Raw genomic sequence first — 25517 nt, 5'->3', positions numbered from 1 at the left:
GTCTATGCTGTAATGACTTCCATCCCAACTCGTGTATCATAACTGCCACACTCTCTCCCCTATTACGCGATAATACAAAACGAGCTGCCCTTTTTTGCACCCTTTCGATGTCCTCCGTCAATCCCACCTGGTAAGGATCCCACACCGCGCAGCAATATTCTAACAGAGGACGAACGAGTGTAGTGTAAACTGTCTCTTTAGTGGACTTGTTGCATCTTCTAAGTGTCCTGCCAATGAATCGCAACCTTTGGCTCGCCTTCCCGACAATATTATCTATATGGTCCTTCCAACTGAAGTTGTTCGTAATTTTAACACCCAGGTACTTAGTTGAATTGACAGCCTTGAGAATTGTACTATTTATCGAGTAATCGAATTCCAACGGATTTCTTTTGGAACTCATGTGGATCATCTCACACTTTTCGTTATTTAGCGTCAACTGCCACCTGACACACCATACAGCAATCCTTTCTAAATCGCTTTGCAGCTGATACTGGTCTTCGGATGACCTTACTAGACGGTAAATTACAGCATCATCTGCGAACAGTCTAAGAGAACTACTCAGATTGTCACCCAGGTCATTTATATAGATCAGGAACAGTAGAGGTCCCAGGACGCTTCCCTGGGGAACACCTGATATCACTTCAGTTTTACTCGATGATTTGCCGTCTATTACTACGAACTGCGACCTTCCTGACAAGAAATCACGAATCCAGTCGCACAACTGAGACGATACCCCATAGCTCCGCAGCTTGATTAGAAGTCGCTTGTGAGGAACGGTGTCAAAAGCTTTCCGGAAATCTAGAAATACGGAATCAACTTGAGATCCCCTGTCGATAGCGGCCATTACTTCGTGTGAATAAAGAGCTAGCTGCGTTGCACAAGAGCGATGTTTTCTGAAGCCATGCTGATTACGTGTCAATAGATCGTTCAAATTAGGTGGTTAGGAAGCGGCGTAGGAAAGAACTCTTGTAAAATCACTCCACTGTTTAGCTCTTCAAACGGTTATTTCAGTAGCGTCATTTCACACAGATGTCGACTAACTCAGATGAAGGATGGCATGAACTTGCGGAGCAACCGCCGCCAATGTTCCCAAAATTCTCATCAGTACACGTACAGCCACTGAATGACATGGAAATCGGTAGTTGTGACGTACACGTACGGACAACCAAATGATTACACTTTCAGGAGAAGGGGGTGATTTCTTCAAGAGAAAGAGACTCACAAATTCAGAAAGTTTGTCGCACGTAGGTCCATCTCTAGTCCTCATGCAAGCAATTTAACGACTCGGAGTCGATTGACAGAGTTGTTGAATGTCCTCCTGAGAGATATCGAGCCAAATTCGGTCGAATCGCCCAAATCCCGGGTTGCTTGCAGGGCAACGCCCAGAATGATCAAAACGTTCTCAGCTGAGGACAGTCAGATAAGCATCCCACCACCGTCCAGGGCGTCTCCAGACTCTTCTTCGCTGGAATCTAATCGACTGGAGTAGAATTGTCTTCAGTGATGAGTCCAGCTTCAAACTGAGCCACAATGATCAACGAAGATGCCTCTGGAGACGCCATTAGCGAGCAGTGGGATACCAACCGGACTGTCACATGCCATATGGCTTAACTGTCAGGAGTAATTGTCGGGTGGGGGGGGGGAGGGAGGGGGGTGGTAGGGGTGCCATTTCTTTTCATAGCTGGTACTCTTTGATTGTTATCAGTGGCACCCTTACAGTACAGCGATACGTCTACGATACTCTATTACCTCTTTTTGGTGCGCTTCATGATCAGCCATCCTAAGCTTCACCAAGCTTCGCCAAGAAAATGGCCGCCCACACGCGGAGAGAGTTCGCACTGCTTGTCTTCGTTATTACCACACCCCGTCTTCGTCAGCAAGGACGCCAGAGACTTCTCCAACTGAAAAAATTGGAGCATTATGGGCAAGACCCTCCAACCAGTTCGTAATTTCTTTGATATAAGGTACCAGTTGCATTAAATTTGGCGCTATGTACGTCAAGACGACATTCAATAACTCTGTCAATAAATTTTGATTCAGTTTTTCTGAAAGTGTTGCCTTATGTTTATTTGTACATGTAAGTCACATCTACAGATTTCCTTCCCATTCGGATAATCCCTTCGTGATGTATCTATTTTTGTCTTAGAGTGTGCATAAGCAATACAATGTAACCTTATTTCAGAGAATTAAGAACTAACGAAAAGACGTACAGGTAATTCACGTACGACAATGAAAGACCACACGGAAAACATGTACACGTTATATGGCTATCTCTAGTTTGTCATTTATGTCTTCATAAAAGAAGCATCTGATACACCAGTGTAATGACGACAAAATCAAATACTTAGATACAGTAATGTTTAATGCCTTCGGTGTAGCACATGCATTTCGAAACACCACTTACTTTCAAAATAATTAATGTTATAATCTAGAGCTTTACATTTTACCATGCGTATGATGCAATGAGGCAGTCTGAAAGCGCTACGTTCGTTTTCTCCAATGCGGTAACCATGGTCCTTTCTAAGAACGAGTATTTCGGAAAATATTTTCTGCTGTTTCCTCAGCAGTTTCTTTACCGTCTCTTTCCGTATAATCCTCTGCCTGGTATCTGCCATATTTTATCGTTAATTGCTTCATGAATATTTTTATTTTCACAATAAAGTTCCGCTTTCAGCTGCAAAAGTTATGAGAAGCGGAATTATATTTCTCATAATTGTCACAAAATGGTTACTTTACATAATTAATATCTATGTTACCTGTACTTGACAATTTATCTGTTATCAACACCAATTGTATAACAGTTAAATACGTTCTTCCGATATTTGATCATTAATATTACTATACCTACATTTTACAATTATTTTTTCGGTGCATTTTTAAACAGTTTCCCTTGTTTCATCTTTATTTTCGCATTTTCACATAAACTGTCCTCTAAGTTTGATTTTCATTCATAACTGTACATCTCACTGTTCCCCATTTTCATTATCATACCCATGTGCCTTATTTTGGTAGTAAATAATCTGTCAGTACTTGCAGTAGCCTAATTTATTTGATTGTTTTCGGCATTTACTCTCCTATCAAGTTCCATCAACATATACAGTATTCATATTCGTCATTACAAAGTTTTGTTAGTCAAATTCCTTTTTTTTCAGTCTTAGAATCTTTGTTAGATTCTGTCAGGTAATCAGTTGAATCATTAGTGATTTTACTAGTTTTTTCCAAAACTTTTTACTTTCACTATTTTGTTCAATTCGCCTACACAATTCCCCCAGTAGTTTGTACTGTTTCACTATTATCTTGTTCAGTCTGCTATGGAAACCTTTTGACATTTGCATTATTGCACGTCGCATTTCCCTTGGATCAAATCATTTGGGACTCTCACCACTAAGTTCGTCTTCACTACCTGGCATATGAATATCACTCAATCTGTCATTTACATTCAGTTCCCCATGCGCTTCTGTAATACAGTCATAATTTGAATTATGAGATGGAATCAAAACATCAATGTTATTGTTACCTTCGTCATTAATATTGTACTCAACTTTTACAATATTTCCTCGAGTAGCCCTCATCACTCATGCTCTCATTCTTGAAATTCATTTACCAATATTTCATTTATTAAGATATCATAAAATACGTATATTACAAATCCTAAACGACAAAATGAATTCTCACAAAACCGCAAGGAAAATCATTTTCTTTCATCAATATGCACATTTGACAGTACTGTGCGGTGTTTCTGATGGTAGTATAGTATGATACTCCGACATATACACATTACTTGACAGATTTAAATTTTTAAATCTACTTAAGCACGGGATTTGTCGCTCTTGAAAATTAAGAGATAGCAAAATGGTGATTGTCAACTTTATAAATAAATAATTTACACTGCAAAAAGCGACAGTATCGCTGTTCAAAAAAATTCATTTGACTGTAGATTGCAAAAAATAAAAGATAACTAGATATACGTGGACTCCTTTCTAAGGTCACTGCTAACTCAGTTGCTTTAATTCTTGGCTATAACTGGTACATTACATTCCGCAAACCGAGAAGCAGCGCGTTAGGGTCATTGGCGTTCGCAGTCTCTCCAGCATTCACTGTGTTGGTTCCCAGATGTCACCAGAGACAGTTCATGTGTCGATACTGTAAGATTCTGTATTATGATAAGATGAAAACTTTCTAAAAGTAGCTATAGCCGCTTCATATAGTTTTAATGACACGAAACAATCTTATGGCAGTGACAATAATTTACAAAAAGATATTGATATTCCCACGTTCTGCTACGTATGAAGTTGTGTTGTAACTTTTAACTGTATTAAAACAAGTTAAAGCCTCTGATCCTGTAAAAAAAATGAAAAAAAAAAACTAAACGTAAAAGAATACTAAAATGTAGTAAAATTTCTCGAAACATTAATGAAAAATAACAGAATTATCCACTACTATGTGGTAATGACAATTTTCATTCATACTTCATAAATAGTTCAAGATATCGTAACGAGGACTTTTGCAAATGGTAGGACGGGCACAGCAGTGAGAGTGTAATTTCGGCTTCCTTAGTTTATTTAGGTCTGCTTCTGGTATCTTAGTCTTTATAACCTCTGATGATCGCCTTAGCTCTAGAAGACAAAACGTGAGTCAGGAAGCAAGCCTTCGACCACAGACTAATTAACATAAAACAAAAGTCATCAATGACACAACTACCTACCCTGAAAGTCTGAATTTTTTGGGCGTTGCTTCCTATAACCTTTTATTGAATGAGCTTCTGCTCGAAGTTATGCTGGACATCTTGTTCTAAGTTCATATGCTTCTAACACTGAATCTGCGTGACTCGCTAAATTTTTTATTAAAGTGAAAATAACGTTAATGTACATAAATTATGTGTTTTACACTTATGCTTCCTTTAGCAATAGTGAAGTCTCCTCCATGTTTGGCATTGTAGAAAGTTCCCAATGAAGATTTCATTCTGAGCGACATCCGATCAAAAAACGAAGAACATCATTGTTACAGTTGTAGCCAGTGAAACCACTGAGGAAGAGGTGCTATGTAGCAACAGAGCCAGATACACTGGGGGGTTCGGAAATTCTCGTTAAAAACCTTTACGACTTGTAGAGAGGAGTGAGTAGACCATATTTTCATTAGTTTCCTTACTAAAACCATCTGAAAATATGTTGGTAACGCGACCTCTTTCACAAGTAATTGGCCATGCGTGACCCACTACATCATATGTTTCACGGTTCCACTCATTAGTGGACAAAGAAATCGCTCGTGTTCTCGTTGATGTTTGCTTTTCCACGTGACGCAGTACGGCCTGTTTCAAATCGGTCGCGCGGTGTCTCCTTAGAGCACCATAGTCATATCTGCTGACGGTGAAGGTATCTACTCTCGAAACCGTTGCGTAGTGGTGGCAAAAATTATATGCGATGTTGTCGGTCTTTGTTGAGAACGATCTTGGTAACGGCGACAAGCAGCTCTTCCAGTATCGTGAGCTTCGGCATTCAGAAGGATCATGCAGATGTATTCTGCAAAGGTGTACACACTAACATACACGCGAATGAGGCTCGAATCTGATCAGAGAGGTAAGACAGGCATCAGATGGCATTAGACGATACGACGTACCCTCCCACCACCCCTTTCCTCACCATGACTAACTTGTTGTATACCTATATGGCAAACTTGTTTTCAAACGGCTGTTGTCCGCATTTCATGGTCGTGCGGTAGCGTTCTCGCTTCCCGCGCTCGGGTTTCCGTGTTCGATTCCAGGCGAGGTCAGGTATTTTCTCTGCCTCGTGATGGCTGGGTGTTGTGTGCTGTCCTTAGGTTAGTTAGGTTTAAGTAGTTCTAAGTTCTAGGGGACTGATGACCATAAATTTTAAGTCCCATAGTGCTCAGAGCCGTTTTTTCAAACGGCTGTAGCACGGTAACGGTACATTTCCGGACATGGGTTCCTTTTCAAATCTTTAAGTACTCACTTCCCTTTACAGGTCATAGAAGTCTGTAAGCCGGCCAAAGTGGCCGTGCGGTTTTAGGAGCTGCAGTCTGGAACCGCGCGACCGCTACGGTCCCAGGTTCGAATCCTGCCTCGGTCATGGATATGTGTGATGTCCTTAGGTTCTTTAGGTTTAAGTAGTTCTAAGTTCTAGGGGACTAATGACGTCAGAAGTTGAGTCCCATGGTGCTCACAGCCATTTGAACCATTTCTTTTTGAAGTTTGTAAAGGGAATTTTTGAGAACCCCGTATAGTCTGTGATACAACCATTCAAACATTTTGACAGTTTATCTGGGTATTCCAAGTCCTGCCCTTTTTAACAGGAGGAGAATTTTTTCTATTTGCACACAGATGTCCAATACTTAAAAATCGCCGGTAGTGCGTTTTAAATGTAAGGAAATGGTAGTGCTAATACGGTATGTTGATGTGCACATAAATTCTTTATTTACTGGATTTCGAAGCAAAGCGTTTGTGGTTCAACACTTCTTTTTTCACTTGGTCTCATCTTGAAGGAACTTTGCGGCTCTCCGGGTGAGTCCTTAGCGGTAGGAGAATGTTTCCAATACTCATCTCGTATGTGTTGTTGTTGTCTTCAGTCCTGAGACTGGTTTGATGCAGCTCTCCATGCTACTCTATCCTGCGCAAGCTGCTTCATCTCCCAGTACCTACTGCAACCTACATCCTTCTGAATCTGCTTAGTGTACTCATCTCTCGGTCTCCCTCTACGATTTTTACCCTCCACGCTGTCCTCTAATGCTAAATTTGTGATCCCTTGATGCCTCAAAACATGTCCTACCAACCGATCCCTTCTTCTAGTCAAGTTGTGCCACAAACTTCTCTTCTCCCCAATCCTATTCAATACCTCCTCATTAGATACGTGATCTATCCACCTTATCTTCAGTATTCTTCTGTAGCACCACATTTCGAAAGCTTCTATTCTCTTCTTGTCCAAACTAGTTATCGTCCATGTTTCACTTCCATACATGGCTACACTCCAAACAAATACTTTCAGAAACGACTTCCTGATACATAAATCTATATTCGATGTTAACAAATTTCTCTTCTTCAGAAACGCTTTCCTTGCCATTGCCAGTCTACATTTTATATCCTCTCTACTTCGACCATCATCAGTTATTTTACTTCCTAAATAGCAAAACTCCTTTACTACTTTAAGTGTCTCATTTCCTAATCTAATTTCCTCAGCATCACCCGATTTAATTTGACTACATTCCATTATCCTCGTTTTGCTTTTGTTAATGTTCATCTTATATCCTCCTTTCAAGACACTGTCCATTCCGTTCAACTGCTCTTCCAAGTCCTTTGCCGTCTCTGACAGAATTACAATGTCATCGGCGAACCTCAAAGTTTTTACTTCGTCTCCATGAATTTTAATACCTACTCCAAATTTTTCTTTTGTTTCCTTTACTGCTTGCTCAATATACAGATTGAATAACATCGGGGAGAGGCTACAACCCTGTCTCACTCCTTTCCCAACCACTGCTTCCCTTTCATGCCCCTCGACTCTTATTACTGCCATCTGGTTTCTGTACAAATTATAAATAGCCTTTCGCTCCCTGTATTTTACCCCTGCCACCTTTAGAATTTGAAAAAGAGTATTCCAGTCAACATTGTCAAAAGCTTTCTCTAAGTCTACAAATGCTAGAAACGTAGGTTTGCCTTTTCTTAATCTTTCTTCTAAGATAAGTCGTAAGGTCAGTATTGCCTCACGTGTTCCAACATTTCGACGGAATCCAAACTGATCCTCCCCGAGGTCTGCATCTACCAGTTTTTCCATTCGTCTGTAAAGAATTCGCGTTAGTATTTTGCAGCCGTGGCTTATTAAACTGATAGTTCGGTAATTTTCACATCTGTCAGCACCTGCTTTCTTTGGGATTGGAATTATTATATTCTTCTTGAAGTCTGAGGGTATTTCGCCTGTCTGATACATCTTGCTCACCAGCTGGTAGAGTTTTGTCATGACTGGCTCTCCCAAGGCCGTCAGTAGTTCTAATGGAATGTTGTCTACTCCGGGGGCCTTGTTTCGACTCAGGTCTTTCAATGCTCTGTCAAACTCTTCACGCAGTATCGTATCTCCCATTTCGTCTTCATCTACATCCTCTTCCATTTCCATAATATTGTCCTCAAGTACATCGCCCTTGTATAAACCTTCTATATACTCCTTCCACCTTTCTGCCTTCCCTTCTTTGCTTAGAACTGGGCTGCCATCTGAGCTCTTGATATTCATACACGTGGTTCTCTTCTCTCCAAAGGTCTCTTTAATTTTCCTGTAGGCAGTATCTATCTTACCCCTAGTGAGATAAGCTTCTACATCCTTACATTTGTCTTCTAGCCATCCCTGTTTAGCCATTTTGCACTTCCTGTCGATCTCATTTTTTAGACGTTTGTATTCCTTTTTGCCTGCTTCATTTACTGCATTTTTATATTTTCTCCTTTCATCAATTAAATTCAATATTTCTTCTGTTACCCAAGGATTTTTAGCAGCCCTCGTCTTTGTACCTACTTTATCCTCTGCTGCCTTCACTACTACATCCCTCAGAGCTACCCATTCTTCTTCTACTGTACTTCTTTCCCCTATTCCTGTCAATTGTTCCCTTATGCTCTCTCTGAAACTCTGTACAACCTCTGGTTCTTTCAGTTTATCCAGGTCCCATCTCCTTAATTTCCCACATTTTTGCAGTTTCTTCAGTTTTAATCTACAGGTCATAACCAATAGATTGTGGTCAGAGTCCACATCTGCCCCTGGAAATGTCTTACAACTTAAAACCTGGTTCCTAAATCTCTGTCTTACCATTATATAATCTATCTGATACCTTTTAGTATCTCCAGGGTTCTTCCACGTATACAACCTTCTTTCATGATTCTTAAACCAAGTGTTAGCTATGATTAAGTTGTGCTCCGTGCAAAATTCTACTAGGCGGCTTCCTCTTTCATTTCTTAGCCCCAATCCATATTCACCTACTATGTTTCCTTCTCTCCCTTTTCCTACACTCGAATTCCAGTCACCCATTACTATTAAATTTTCGTCTCCCTTCACTATCTGAATAATTTCTTTTATTTCATCGTACATTTCTTCAATTTCTTCATCATCTGCAGAGCTAGTTGGCATATAAACTTGTACTACTGTAGTAGGTGTCGGCTTCGTATCTATCTTGGCCACAATAATGCGTTCACTATGCTGTTTGTAGTAGCTTACCCGCATTCCTATTTTCCTATTCATTATTAAACCTACTCCTGCATTACCCCTATTTGATTTTGTGTTTATAACCCTGTAGTCACCTGACCAGAAGTCTTGTTCCTCCTGCCACCGAACTTCACTAATTCCCACTATATCTAACTTTAACCTATCCATTTCCCTTTTTAAATTTTCTAACCTACCTGCCCGATTAAGGGATCTGACATTCCACGCTCCGATCCGTAGAACGCCAGTTTTCTTTCTCCTGATAACGACATCCTCCTGAGTAGTCCCCGCCCGGAGATCCGAATGGGGGACTATTTTACCTCCGGAATATTTTACCCAAGAGGATGCCATCATCATTTAATCATACAGTAAAGCTGCATGTCCTCGGGAAAAATTACGGCTGTAGTTTCCCCTTGCTTTCAGCCGTTCGCAGTACCATTACAGCAAGGCCGTTTTGGTTAATATTGCAAGGCCAGATCAGTCAATCATCCAGACTGTTGCCCCTGCAACTACTGAAAAGGCTGCTGCCCCTCTTCAGGAACCACACGTTTGTCTGGCCTCTCAACAGATACCCCTCCGTTGTGGTTGCACCTACGGTACGGCCATCTGTATCGCTGAGGCACGCAAGCCTCCCCACCAACGGCAACTCATCTCGTATGCAGAAATCATATACTGATCTTTCGCTATTTACACTTTCAACATTTCGCGGCCCTGTCAGCAACTGTTTCAATATTAATTTTAATTTTAAAAATCTACAGCTTCAGTTGCACAGATTACCTATATTTACATAAGTTTTAGTCGCGGTAATCCAACCGTCTTCAGAATAAAAGTTACTACCGTTTGTCCATAGTGGACATCGTCAAACTAAAATTACAAATCCATAAATTATCGTCAGAATGTAAAAACGTATCTAAAACTGCCTCGGCTCCTCTTCACGACCCAATGCGGCAGCCACGAGTGCTGTACTGGAACTGACCGTAGCGTCATGAGGCCCGCCTAGGCGGACTCAATACCTCGTGCCTGTGCATAAACGGTGTGAAGGGTACTTCCTGGGACAAGACGCGAACCTAACTCCTGAACTTGAATATACTAGTAAACTGAAATAAAAGAAAGGTACAGCTAAGGAAAAGGGCGTATATGTTATCCTGTGCAGAACGTACTTAGATCGACTGTCTTAACATTTATGAAGTATTCGTTGGTCATGATATGAGGAAGACATGACGTGCTTACAACGTGTCACCTGTCTAGGAAACTTTTGTGCTTAATCATGAAGTTTAATCATCTTAAAGAACTTAGGAGTGGGAAGGATAATATAAAGCCTACATCGTCATTATTATGACAAGGTCTAAATTTTTTTTTTTTGAGATGTAAATGTTAAGCATTTGTTTTTGCTATGGTTACAACCCATGAGCATCCTATTGACGTAGCAGACAAAAAGTCATGAATGAACTTATGAACAAGTCTACATCTAATCTGTAACATCCGGCAATGCGGGATATATAATATAGATGATAATTATTCAAGATTACTATATTTGACCTGAAATGGTCAAAATAAACTAATGCACGTACCCGATTGAGCATCATGACGAAGTTACGGTTATGAGTTGTTGATCGGAGCGCCAAACGACGCCTCGCTTGGTGTAAGGAGCGTAAACACTGGACGATTGAACAGTGGATAAACATTGTGTAGGGTGACGATTCAAGGTAGAAAATGTGGTCATCCGATGGCAGGTGTGCGTATGGCGAATTCCCGGTGAATGGCTCAGAGCTATTTGAATCATTTGCAGAATCGTGTGGCCGACCACCAAGCAAAAAGGGCATATCAGCTTGCGCGAAAAGGACACTTCGAAGGTTACATTGTGGAAGGCACTGGTGGAATAGGTATTAAACCTCTATCATAATGAAGTAAGTACTGGGACAAACAGATTTTCAGACGCAAGTTCACTTTTGTCGATGGATTATCTACCGCAGTATTATAACGCTGGATTTTGTTTAGTTCGTATTGTTAACAGATGAAGCTCCGTTACTTGTGATGGTGTTTCAAACAGTGTCCACAACCATGTTTCGAGTGACGACAATCCACACGCCACCTATATCGGTGGCCACCAGCAACTATTTTATATCAACATACACTCCTGGAAATGGAAAAAAGAACACATTGACACCGGTGTGTCAGACCCACCATACTTGCTCCGGACACTGCGGGAGAGCTGTACAAGCAATGATCACACTCACGGCACAGCGGACACACCAGGAACCGCGGTGTTGGCCGTCGAATGGCGCTAGCTGCGCACCATTTGTGCACCTCCGCCGTCAGTGTCAGCCAGTTTGCCGTGGCATACGGAGCTCCATCGCAGTATTTAACACTGGTAGCATGCCGCGACAGCGTGGACGTGAACCGTATGCGCAGTTGACGGACTTCGAGCGAGGGCGTATAGTGGGCATGTGGGAGGCCGGGTGGACGTACCGCCGAATTGCTCAACACGTGGGGCGTGAGGTCTCCACAGTACATCGATGTTGTCGCCAGTGGTCGGCGGAAGGTGCACGTGCCCGTCGACCTGGGACCGGACCGCAGCGACGCACGGATGCACGCCAAGACCGTAGGAACCTACGCAGTGCCGTAGGGGACCGCACCGCCACTCCCAGCAAATTAGGGACACAGTTGCTCCTGGGGTATCGGCGAGGACCATTCGCAACCGTCTCCATGAAGCTGGGCTACGGTCCCGCACACCGTTAGGCCGTCTTCCGCTCTCGCCCCAACATCGTGCAGCCCGCCTCCAGTGGTGTAGCGACAGGCGTGAATGGAGGGACGAATGGAGACATGTCGTCTTCAGCGATGAGAGTCGCTTCTGCCTTGTTGCCAATGATGGTCGTATGCGTGTTTGGCACCGTGCAGGTGAGCGCCACAATCAGGACTGCATACGACCGAGGCACACAGGGCCAACACACGGCATCATGGTGTGGGGAGCGATCTCCTACACTGGCCGTACACCTCTGGTGATTGTCGATGGGACACTGAATAGTGCACGGTACATCCAAACCGTCATCGATCCCATCGTTCTACCATTCCTAGAGCGGCAAGGGAACTTGCTGTTCCAACAGGACAATGCACGTCCGCATGTATCCCGTGCCACCCAACGTGCTCTAGAAGGTGTAAGTCAACTACCCTGGCCAGCACGATCTCCGGATCTGTCCCCCATTGAGCATGTTTGGGACTGGATGAAGCGTCGTCTCACGCGGTCTGCACGTCCAGCACGAACGCTGGTCCAACTGAGGCGCCAGGTGGAAATGGCATGGCAAGCCGTTCCACAGGACTACATCCAGCATCTCTACGATCGTCTCCATGGGAGAATAGCAGCCTGCATTGCTGCGAAAGGTGGATATACACTGTACTAGTGCCGACATTGTGCATGCTCTGTTGCCTGTGTCTATGTGCCTGTGGTTCTGTCAGTGTGATCATGTGATGTATCTGACCCCAGGAATGTGTCAATAAAGTTTCCCCTTCCTGGCACAATGAATTCACGGTGTTCTTATTTCAATTTCCGGGAGTGTATAAGTGGGCATTGAACAAGGTCTCCTAACAGAACTTTACTTGCAGCCTCCCTGTTTGACTGGTCCACGTTACTGGTGTGCCTGTGAGATGTATTCACATAGTTCTGAGAGGGTGCACCGATTGTTGTAAGCTAAAGGATGTGGTTTCAACCCGACTTGCACTAGCCCACTACGATGTTAATCTTCGCGAGCACATGATCAAAACGTTCCTTCACCACTGGAATGGGAAGGTAGGTTCCGTCCCATGGCCAGCGCGATCATCGGTTCTCACTCCTCTGCGCTTTTTCTTCTGGGGTTACGTCAAGGCGTTAGCCTATGAAAGCCCCGTAGAATCTGACGCATGAAGATAAGCTCGCCAGGTTCCAAGCTGCCGGTGTCCAGGTACAACAGACACCACGGTTCTTCGAGAGAGTGCCGCAGAATTGCAGGCGCCGTTGTTATTCATGCATTGAGACAGGCCGTCGTCACTTTGAAATATTACAATGAGCTACGTTGTTGTTATGCAGCGTATGCTGTGTATGTCCAGAATATAATAAATATGCATTTCCGATCATCGGTTCCCCTATCTCAATATAATCGATTGTGGACCTGGTGTCACTTGTTTTAATTTCACCCAAAAGACTTGCAACATCTTATAGTCGCCTTCCAAGTCCCTCGAAACGAAGCGCAAGTCGCCGAAGTGGCGAACGGTCTACCCGTCGGGAGGCCCTAGTGACATGACATTTTTCTTTAGTGCCTCGACAGCATTTGTGGGACTATGTGTGGCGTAAAGTCAATCGATACGACTAACTCAGTGACTTGTAAAATACACTAAAGGAAAAAAATACAACACAAAAAACATTAGTCTACAGTGATGACATTTCGGGAATACTTTTGTCTAGGCGATATATTTAACTGATTAATGTTGCAGCATCACAGATTAAGGTAAGGGCGAGATAGACCATTGCAAATGTCAAATGGTGGTACGTTAACAACCGGTGTAACCGTCAGAATGTTGAATTAAATCATGCAAACGTGCGCTCATGGTGTTGAATAGATATTTGTGGGATGGAGTTCCTAGCCTGTTGCACATGGACGGTCAATACAGGGACGGTTAATCTTGTTTGTGGATGGCGCTGGAGTTGCCATAGGATGATTTCCCATATGTGCCCGATTGGAGACATATCTGATGTTCGAACCGACAGAGGCAACATGTCGACACTATGTGGAGCATGTTGGGTTACAACAGCGATATTTGGGCGAGAGATATCCTGTTGAAAACACCCCCAGGAATGCTGTTCATGAATGGCAGCACAACAGGTCGAATCACCAAACTGAATTTTAGATTTGCAGTCAGTGTGCATGGGATAAGCACGAGAGTGCCTCTGCCATCGAACGAAGTCACATCCCAGACCTTAACTACAGGCGTAGGTCCAGTGGGTCTAGCACGAAGACAGGTTGGTTGAAGGCCATCAACTGGCGTCCTCCGAACTAACGCAAGTCATCACTGGGATCGAGGCGGAACCAGTTCTCATCAGAAAACATTACACGGGAACGGAAACATTACATGGGAACGAAAGGTATTTGCGCTATAGCCAACATATTCTTCGCGAGAGAAATCAGCACCTCTGTTGATATTTGAATTTCAGACACAGTTCCACATCCGAACACAGTTTCTCACGTGTAGTAGTGATAGAGAGAACAAAGGTTGCTGAGGCAAGTACATAAATCTGAAAATGAGCGAGGGAGCTCGAAACTACTCATACTGTAAGCAATTTGTAACCGAAACTGCAAAATAAGTTATATAAATTTCATTTGGAAAGATAACTGATTTAGTCTGTTGAACTGTATTATGGGATCAGCTCCATTCTGTGACACAGATATTTCTCTCACCATAGAACTTTTTCTTCACCATGAGAACACCTGCTGGAAATACCTAAGTCTTTTTTTTTTAGTTTAGGTGAAAGAACACGTCATCCGTGCACTCCAGAATCACAAAAATTTTTGAGGTATTGTAATCTATAATGCAGAGCTAGAGGTAGCAAAAGTACACCACTGTACCTCAAGGAAATCGGAAAGTTCATTTACTTAAAATGTTTCAGAACATAGAACTACTTAAACCTAACTAACCTAAGGACATCACATACATCCATGCCCGAGGCAGGACTCGAACCTACGACCGTAGCGGTCGCGCGGTTCCAGACTGAAACGCCAAGAACTGCTCGGCCACAGCGGCTGGCAGTTCATTTACTACACATGGTATAGCATGCCAATAAACATAATGCTGCAGTTACGTGCACCTGTGCGAAAGGCCATTTATTCTGTTCCAGAAGCCAAAGCTTATTAGACGCAACATTAATTAGTTCTACCCTATACCTAGCGAAAGTTATTGCTTAGATTGCGTCGCTTTCTCCTTGTCTTCGCCAGGTACCGATATTCCTATTAGTTTTTTCCCTTAACCTGGAGGGCACGGAGTGCCACGGTAGTATTTTAGACTCTTTTCATCTAAATTCCAATGACTTGCAAGGGGAAACCAATTTAAATTGTACGAGATTATCTGACTGTACAACTAAATTTGTCGTAGGATGAAATATGGCAATTGACATATAAGTACAGAGATATCATATTTTGAGAACTTATTTTATCAAGGTCAGTAGACATGCAGAGAAACTAATGGGTAACATATGCCGAACAGTAATGCAATATGAAGGATCTCACCGTAGTAGACGTCCTGAAGAGCGGCGTGTCGGTTGGCGTTTGCTCCGATCCTCCAACTATAGAGCAGCACCACCAGGATGGAGATGTTCTGCAAAAGGAGTGGCGTTTTCATAGTATGTCCAAAACCAGCTACGCGGTTATGATTATTCATCCTACCAGAAACACACTGTAAACATTTTTTCATAGTTCACTACAATGCAATAAAAGACCACAAGCTGAAACAGGATACCCTTTTAGCCCAGAAACGAGCCGCAATATCATCACCACACTGATGTACCCTCTGCTCAGAAACACAGCACAGAGTGTTACTACATATCGATACAACCCCACGTGTGTCGGGAAGTCGACAACAGAATTGCAAGTTTGCGTTAGACACTGACAGCAGTCGCACGGTATGTGGCGGACCCAATGGTCCGCACCTGCTGAGCCATGCCTCCAGAGGCTGTAGATTATGAGCGCCCTCCGCCGCCGCAATATAGGACGGCCGGGGGAAGCCGCTCCACACACTTGGAGCCTCAAGGCTACGAAACCATCACTTCTGCTTAGTACGTGAAACTCATCCTAATTGTCACTGTACAAGCTACATTCGAATCCTTGCTGTATTATTTGTTATGGAAATTCGTATGCTTGGAGAAATACAAGTTAAGTAAATCCTCTGTTTACAGTGTTAACTTCCTCGATAATCATTTCCGCTTCTGCACTGTTTTCCTATGAAAACAGTTAACGCACCTCTCTGTAGCCCATCTCTGCTCACCATTGTGTACGAAGCCATACACGACACATGTGGTGAGATGTATTCACAGATATGAGTGGTAGTCAATTCTAGTTGCTTTCTCCGTATTCTGTCGTCTTTTTAGTCGTTTCTTTAGGTTGGTTGTCTTTTTGTCCCCTGTGTTTGACTTGCTTCTGCTCTTCATGTTTTAGACTTCTTTGCACCCCTCATTTGCTTTCTTTGTCCTTAACTGTCTTATTTTTTTGCATTGCTTAGCTGATCATGGCTACTGCGCCGCAATCGACTGTTGCGCTGCCTGTAGTTAGCCTGACTCGGTTCGTTCAGTTTCAGAGCCAACAAGTGGCGCAATTGCTTCAAGTGATAAATCTCTTCGTAACGGCGGAGATGACTTCACACAAGACGCCGGACCCAACCGCAGCGCCACCGCCAACATCGCCTAAGTATGCGCCCCCATTTCGTGAGTTTGTCGAAGCGGAGGGAGATTGAACGCAGTACCTCACACAATTCAGTTCATACGTCGCAGTGAATCACATAAAAGGTGTTGACAAACATTCTTGTTTATTAGACAAAGAAACCTCGCATCCAGCTTGTCGACAGCGGCCTGGCCGGTCACAGCCACAGCGCTCGCCTAAACACTTGTCACGTCCCAAACAAGGTGTGAACTCCTCTCCTCGCTGTAATACCGCACATGATCACCGATATTGCCTCTCGCGTCAAGTGACTTGCTTTTTTTTTGGAGCATACAGGCACATATCAGTCTGTGTGCTTACAGAAGCGTAATGCACCTCCTCCTGCCACTCCTTCAGGTAAATCTAAATCACAAACCGTGTCCAGCGTGTTTCCAAAACGCCATAGTGTCATTAGGGCAGAGGAACAGTGTAACAGCCGATCCAGAAAGGCTCCCATCTCATCTGCGGTACTGTGTAAAGATAAAAAGCATTTCGCTTCTCTTACTAATGCTGGATCGTTTGCCACTTATCACTGGAGCTTCAGACTTCGCCGAACCGTAGCATTTAAGGACTGCTTGGCAGACCTAAGTTGTGCACATCACAACACATGTTGACGGCATATAACAGCCTACACATTTCTGGCTTAGGCAGTTGTAGCCTTCATGCAACTTTCCGACATTTGATGAAGATAGTGAAATTTACAATGTTTTACTCCCGAGACAGAACTAATATTTTTAGTTTTCATTTGTTTAGGTTAAACATTCAGGACAATGCACTTTCTGTTTCTTATTATGATCCACGGGGCAGTGTTTCTAGGTTATGTGCAAAATTTCAGGATTTGTATTGTGAGGCTGTAAGCAAAGCCCGTAATTTTGTTGCCCTTGTCACAATGAAAGACAATGCACAGCCACGTTTTGTTATAGCTCGACCTGTTCTTAGGCTCTTAAGATAACAAGTGGATCAGGAACTCACTGCTTTGCAAGATAGCGGCCTCGAAGCACTCGTTACTGCAAATCAGTGGGTCTACTCTCTTATTATTCTAAAGAAGCGATACTGCAGAATTCGGCTGTGCACCTATTTCTAGAAAACTGTTACCCCTTGCCGCATCTGGAAGAATTGTTGGATCTGGGTCTCTTCAAATTTTTGACATTCACATTTCGCAGCGATTCTACACCCGCTCGCTGTATTTCAGCACATTCTGGAGCAGATGACTGCAAAAGCTACGTTTTGCTAAAATAATATAGATGAAATTGTCGTCGCAGCTAACACTCCAAATGACCGTGTTGTCTGCAGCAGGTCTCAAACGTAACAGAGAAATATTTGTGTGTGTGTGTGTGTTTCAGACTGTACTTGCTTACTTAGGATACGTCATTAATAACCAGGGTGTCCGCCGGCAGGTGTGGTTGAGCGGTTCTAGACGCTTCAGTTCGGAATCGCGCGACTGCTACGGTCGCAGGTTCGAATCCTGCCTCGGGTATGGATGTGTGTGATGTCCTTAGGCTAGTTAGGTTCAATTAGTTCTAAGTTCTAGGGGACTAATGACCTCAGATGTTAAGTCCTATAGTGCTCAGAGTCATTTGAACCATTTTTTTTCAAATGTGTGTCAAATCTTATGGGACTTAACTGCTAGGGTCATCAGTCCCTAAGCTTACACACTACTTAACCTAAATTATCCTAATGACGAACAAACACACCCATGCCCGGGGGAGGACTCGAACCTCAGCCAGGACCACCGGCACGGTCCAGACCGCTAAGCTAATCCCGCGCGGCGATCGCGCTCTGCTTGTAAAGCTGTATAACAGGAATGATGGCTGTGCACATTTCGCTCTGTCCAAGTCCCGGACATTGAAGGCTTTGAAAAAAGGCGTTGGTCCGATGACTGCCAAGGGTCTGGAGAAAATGATTCGGTAATTCGAGGGAGGAAACGAATTGATTCGACGTCAGTGGAAGCAGTGGCCACAGCAATACAGGAGGAGACGAGTGGTGGTGTGCAAACGTGTAGTGCACGGAGATTCACCCGAACATTGGACATATCCGTGAGCAAAGTGTGTAAACTCCTACGAAATATCCTTCTTTCCTATCCATTCAAAATTCCCCATATGTACGATTTACGTTCTGTAGATCTGCCAGAAAGAGAGACCTTTGCTTTAGAATTTCTTGCTCGCATGGAAGTGGACAATGATTGGCCGTTGAAGATTTTGTGGACAGATGAACCCAACTTTCATCGGACAGGATACGTCAATACACAGAATTGTCGAATATGAGCAACGGAAAATTCAGACGGAAATGAACCACTACAACTTCGTCCTGAAAAGGCCATTGTGTAGTGCGGATTAACGGCATCATTTATCATAGGGCTATATTTTTTGGAAGATACAGGTGCTTCCGGTCCTGTTACTTGTACCGTCACTGGTAAGCGGTATGAGTGTCCTTTGTGCAGCCACGACATTCCAGCTTTCCAACGGCATGGATGTGTGGATGGGATCATATTCATGTTAGATGGCGCTTCTTCGCACATTGAAAATCGAGTTAAACTGTTGCTGAAGCGTCAATTTGAAAATGCTACACTCCTGGAAATTGAAATAAGAACACCGTGAATTCATTGTCCCAGGAAGGGGAAACTTTATTGACACATTCCTGGGGTCAGATACATCACATGATCACACTGACAGAACCACAGGCACATAGACACAGGCAACAGAGCATGCACAATGTCGGCACTAGTACAGTGTATATCCACCTTTCGCAGCAATGCAGGCTGCTATTCTCCCATGGAGACGATCGTAGAGATGCTGTGGAACGGCTTGAAATGCCGTTTCCACCGGGCGCCTCAGTTGGACCAGCGTTCGTGCTGGACGTGCAGACCGCGTGAGACGACGCTTCATCCAGTCCCAAACATGCTCAGTGGGGGACACATCCGGAGATCTTGCTTGCCAGGGTAGTTGACTTACACCTTCTAGAGCACGTTGGGTGGCACGGGATACATGCGGACGTGCATTGTCCTGTTGGAACAGCAAGTTCCCTTGCCGGTCTAGGAATGGTAGAACGATGGGTTCGATGACGGTTTGGATGTACCGTGCACTATTCAGTGTCCCCTCGACGATCACCAAAGGTGTACGGCCAGTGTAGGAGATCGCTCCCCACACCATGATGCCGGGTGTTGGCCCTGTGTGCCTCGGTCGTATGTAGTCTTGATTGTGGCGCTCACCTGCACGGCGCCAAACACGCATACGACCATCATTGGCACCAAGGCAGAAGCGACTCTCATCGCTGAAGACGACACGTCTCCATTCGTCCCTCCATTCACGCCTGTCGCGACACCACTGGAGGCGGGCTGCACGATGTTGGGGCGTGAGCGGAAGACGGCCTAACGGTGTGCGGGACCGTATCCCAGCTTCAAGGAGACGGTTGCGAATGGTCCTCGCCGATACCCCAGGAGCAACAGTGTCCCTAATTTGCTGGGAAGTGGCGGTGCGGTCCGCTACGACACTGCGTAGGATCCTACGGTCTTGGCGTGCAACCGTGCGTCGCTGCGGTCCGGTCCCAGGTCGACCGGCACGTGCACTTTCCGCCGACCACTGGTGACAACATCGGTGTACTGTGGAGACCTCACGCCCCACGTGTTGAGCAATTCGGCGGTACGTCCACCCGGCCTCCCGCATGCCCACTATACGCCCTCGCACAAAGTCCGTCAACTGCACATACGGTTCGCGTCCACGCTGTCGCGGCATGCTACCAGTGTTAAAGAATGCGATGGAGCTCCGTATGCCACGGCAAACTGGCTGACACTGACGGCGGCGGTGCACAAATGCTGCGCAGCTAGCGCCATTCGACGGCCAACACCGCAGTTCCTGGTGTGTCCGCTGTGCCATGCGTGTGATCATTGCTTGTACAGCCCTCTCGCAGTGTCCGGAGCAAGTATGGTGGGTCTGACACACCGGTGTCAATGTGTTCTTTTTTCCATTTCCAGGGGTGTTGAATTATCAGCTGCCATTGCCCTACGCCATGGCCGTCCCGATCTTCTGATCTTAATCCGTCTAACTTTAGGCTGTGGGGCTCTCTGAAAGATGTGTTGACTGTTCGACTGCATTGAAGACATGCATTGCACAACACATTCTGTACATGACCCAGGAAACACTTCAATCAGTTATGGAACATGTTTTTCCTCGATTTCAACTTGTTGCACAGAACGGTGGACAGCATATCGAGCCTGTTTTGCATCAGTCACACGGAAATTAATAATCTGGTTTGATTTTGACGGATGCTTTTTATGCGGTTTTTGCCCCAGGACAATTAAAAACCGATTTTTCAGTGCGGTGTAATATGACCAGCCGTGGTGGAACGGCTTTCGTAACAAATAGTATCACACCTGTTCACCCATGCACACTGAGTAGTACAGTTTGCTTAGCGTCAAACGTACACTTTTGGCATTGTTGTATGATTAATTTGTCATTTGAAGTCGACAGCTATTAAATTATGATGGTTACAGCGCCATCGATTCCTAAATTCTGTAACTATTAGTTTCTTCTGCCATATGTTTTCCCCCTTCTCCGACGTCATTCTGACCAGTGGTGTTATTTGTACAGCGATTTGAAAGTTTAATTGTAATCATCCTGTATTCCCAGCCCCGTTGAGGTTGAGGCTCCCTTGCATCCTTTGCACAGAAATGAGGTTCCTTTTGTTTCTTCTCAGACATCTCAGTCGTTTTTCCAGACGTTGAAGGATACTTTGATTAGTCATAGATGCACTGATCATTTTGTTCCAACCAATTTTGTGGTTTTGGGTGCGGATGTTTCTGCTTATGGCACCGGGGCAGTATTTTCGCATAAACTTTGTGCCGTTGAAAGGCTGATTGCCTTTGCTTAGATGTTACTGGACCAAGGTCAGTGCAGTTACCCGTACATTGAAAAGGAGGCTCTCACTATTCTCTATGGTTTCAATAAGTTTCACCAGTATCTTTATGAAAGAAAACTTTCGTTGGTGATTGACCATAAACCTCTACAGTCTTTGTTTAGCCCTTCTCAGTCAGTACCAACTCGCACAGTGCAGAATCGGTGAGAATTGGTTCTTCTTTGTCTAGGCGCTACAGTCGGGAACCGCGCGTCCGTTCCGGTCGCAGGTTCGAATCCTGCCTCGGGCATGGATGTGTGTGATGTCCTTAGGTTAGTTAGGTTTAATTAGTTCTACGTTCTAGGGGACTGATGACCTTAGAAGTTAAGTCCCATAATGCTCTGAGCCATTTGAACCATTTTTTTTTTTGGTTCTTCCTTTCTCAAATAACAAATATTAGATTGCGTATTGGATCACCTCTAAGGATGCCAACGAAGATGATCTTTATCGCCTTTCTATTACTCCAGATCCCGCATTCACCTCGTCCCCTGCTTCTTGTTGCTTCATTGGTGCAGAAGACACAGATCCCTTGGAAGGCTTTCCGCAAATTGCCCAGGCCACAGCAGCAGATTCTGATTTGCAAATTCTGTTGCACTACGTGCACACTATCTAGCCACGTTCAGCCACTCAGATTCGTAGCTCGGTCGTCCACTGATGCTTTGGTAGTCGGCACAACCTTGCAATTCACCAGGGTGTGATTTTACTTGGCACCGAAAATGACCAGTCAAGCGTTATGGCTCACCATGTCCTCTAGCTTTATGTGCTTCGTTTGCTACACCCAAGGTCACTGGAGCGTCGTCGCTCCAAGCAGTTGGTGCGATGGCACTTGTCAAAGTCTGGATGCGGAAACTGAACAGTAGACTTCTCAGAGCCTGTGCGGTGCTTCAATCAGCCCTGGCTCAGCAATTCTTTCCTTGGCCAAAACCTCAAGCACATAGGCAACGCCTCCCCTCGGATTTTGTGAGACCTTACTGGAATACATGTTGGCTCATCGTCGCTGACGCTGTCAGGAAATTTCCCTTCACGGTTCCTACGCATTCTAAAATGGCTCGTTGCACAGTTCAGGCCCTGTCATCGATCATTTGTCTCGACAGATTCCTGAAATGACTGTGACTGTCAACGGACCTCAGTAATCCTCGGGATTTCTCCACCTCCGGTTGCTGCTTCGCCTCTGGATGTGTGTGCACGTCCTCTGCCCAGTTTTTAGGCTGGTATTCACAGGCGGGCTCCCATTGCCGGGGCTGCAGGCGAATGCTCAGCACTTCAGATTCGGCTTCCATCTCCTCATTGACGTCTCCATCCTGCCCTCGCCCCATCGTCGTTTCGCTCATCTCCAGTACACAACGACAATGAGGTGGGATGTATGCAGGTCGTTCAATAAGTAACGTCCCACTTTTTTTAAAAAAACGCCATTAATATACATAGACAAAAGTCCTTATCGGTACTTCACATTTGATGTTTGTACTGTGCGCCGGCAAAGTTTCGAACCGTTCTGATGTATGGCAGAGCCGTAGTACTGCGCCAAAATGGCGTATACATACGACTCACGTTACAATCAGCGTTCTGTTATTGAATTCTTGTGTGCAGGAAATTCAGCGTTGGTGAACGTCCAACAACATGTATGTGAAGTGTATGGCGCTGATGCAGTTCGTAGGAATACAGCTGGGCGATGGGTAAAGACATTTACCGCCTCAGGAAATGCAGAATTTGAGTTCCATGATCAGCCACGCTCGGGGTGTCTTGTCACAGCCGCTGTTCCAGACTTGCTGAATCATGCACATGACATTACTCGTGCCGATCTGCGTATCACAACTCGACAATGGCTCTACAGTTGTCGGTCAGCGTTGGAAGTGCGTCTTCAATGATCTACACACTCGGATATTCAAAGAGCTGCTAACTATGGGTTCCACGAATGCTCACAGCCGATCACAAGATTCAAAGAAAGGCCATTTCGTCTGAATTGTTGGAGCATTTTGAGACCGAAGGAGAGGCCTTTCTGTCACGGATCGTTAGAGGGGATGAAAGCTACGTGTACCACTTTGTGCCGGAAACAAAAAGGCCGTCCATGGAGAGCCATCATCCTCATTCACCACAAAAGAAAAGATACAAGACAATCCCCTCTGACGAAAAAATCATGGTGACAGTCTTCTGGGGTTCTAACGGCATCATTCTCGTGGATGTGATGCCAAGAAGGTCAACCATCAATTCAGAGGCATACGTGAAAGACTCTGAATAAGCTCAATAACAGTTTTCGACGTGTTCCAGTCGACAAGAATCCAACACAAATCTAGCTCCAGCACGATAATGCACGCCCACTCACAACCCGCGCACACATTGCCAAATTGTGTTTGACCTCACTGCCTCAACCACCCTACAGTCGAGACGTTGTACCCTCGGACTTCCATCTCACTGGGTCGCTTAAAGATTCTCTACGGGGAACCCATCTTGAAGATGACAAGAGTTTCAGTACGTAGTCAAAACATGGGTACGCCTACAGCACAAGAGGTTTTACCACCCCGAAGATGGCAACAGAATTGCAACTTTCCAATAGATGCACACTGCCATGTGTATGATACTAAAATAATTTCAAGCGTATCGTGTTTCGTAAATTTAAATTTCATTTTGTGCCCTGACATATATTCAAGGCGGAAAATAGTACTACTTTTTTCCTTAAAGTCTTTTTAATCACTAACGTACCAGTTTATAAATTTGAAGTTCAGGGTTTCGATTATAGGAATCTATTCTTCAATAGTTATGTTTCCTTCATGTTCCCTGCAATCCTTTTGAGACCAAAGATAAAATTTGTCGAACACTTACAGTAAGATCCACTACTTTCTATATTCATCCTTTGATTCACAGACACATCTTCGTCTCTGTCATTATATTCTGTAGCTGACTCACGGAGCGTACGATAAGACTTGACACCACTAAAATGTTTACACCTGAGAGTGCAACGTTTCTTCAGAATTATGTCAAAGTCGGAAACGTTCGCCTTCTTCAAGGGTAGAACTGCAAAGCACTAAAACTGATAGAAAATACATTCTCTCCTTTCGTAAATACTGACTGGTTCGAATGAGAGCCATATTTGTAGATAGGCTCACCTCTATACTTTGTGACTTCTCTTGAAAAAGTTCAGAGCATTTGTTCAACTTGGTTAAATTTCTAGTTTCGATGTCCTAGAAAATTCCACTGCTTAAGTTGGCTTTTGCAGTTCAAAGCACGTAATCCTTATATTTTTGATTGTTCCAAATTCCTTGCACTTTTTTTTTATCGTTGTGATTTATTAATATCTCTCGTTTCTTTTTCACAGTATTTTTGATATTCCAGAAACTACTTCAAGCAAATGATTGCGATATTGGTGTTTTTATTTTTTTTCCATTACGGCCGTCTGTTGTCAATTTTACTGTTTCTTTAATTGCTGGTGGTGGTGGTGGTGGTTAGTGTTTAACGTCCCGTCGACAACGAGGTCATTAGAGACGGAGCGCAAGCTCGGGTTAGGGAAGCATTGGGAAGGAAATCGGCCGTGCCCTTTCAAAGGAACCATCCTGGCATTTGCCTGAAACTATTTAGGGAAATCACGGAAAACCTTAATCAGGATGGCCGGAGACAGGATTGAACCGTCGTCCTCCCGAATGCGAGTCCAGTGTGATAACCACTGCGCCATCTCACTCGGTCTAATTGCTGCAAAATTAGTCGATAGAGACTTATGATATCCGGCTGACACTGTCTCATTAGATGAGATCAGATGCCAATTTTCTGTCCATGAGTAAAGAGGACAATATTATGGAAATGGAAGAGGATGTAGATGAAGATGAAATGGGAGACACGATACTGCGTGACGAGTTTGACAGAGCACTGAAAGACCTGAGTCGAAACAAGGCCCCCGGTGTAGACAACATTCCATTGGAACTACTGACGGCCTTGGGAGAGCCAGTCCTGACAAAACTCTACCATCTGGTGAGCAAGATGTATGAGACAGGCGAAATACCCTCATACTTCAAGAAGAATA

General features: G+C 44.2%; 1 protein-coding gene across 3 annotated transcripts in view; it reads right to left on the bottom strand.

Moving 5' to 3' along the window:
• The window catches only part of LOC126281604 (uncharacterized), a 1096782-nt gene that overhangs the window by 264262 nt on the left and 807003 nt on the right, over window positions 1–25517 (bottom strand). For all 3 annotated transcript variants that reach the window (XM_049980710.1, XM_049980711.1, XM_049980709.1), the window contains one exon: window positions 15437–15524. In XM_049980710.1, coding sequence (XP_049836667.1) covers window positions 15437–15524 — 88 coding nt within the window. The remainder of the gene's footprint in view (window positions 1–15436; window positions 15525–25517) is intronic.

This window comes from Schistocerca gregaria, chromosome 7 (assembly GCF_023897955.1).
Source record: "Schistocerca gregaria isolate iqSchGreg1 chromosome 7, iqSchGreg1.2, whole genome shotgun sequence".
NCBI lineage: Eukaryota > Metazoa > Arthropoda > Insecta > Orthoptera > Acrididae > Schistocerca > Schistocerca gregaria.
The sequence above is the reverse complement of the archived record's forward strand: the minus strand, read 5'-3'. Positions and strand labels throughout refer to the sequence as shown.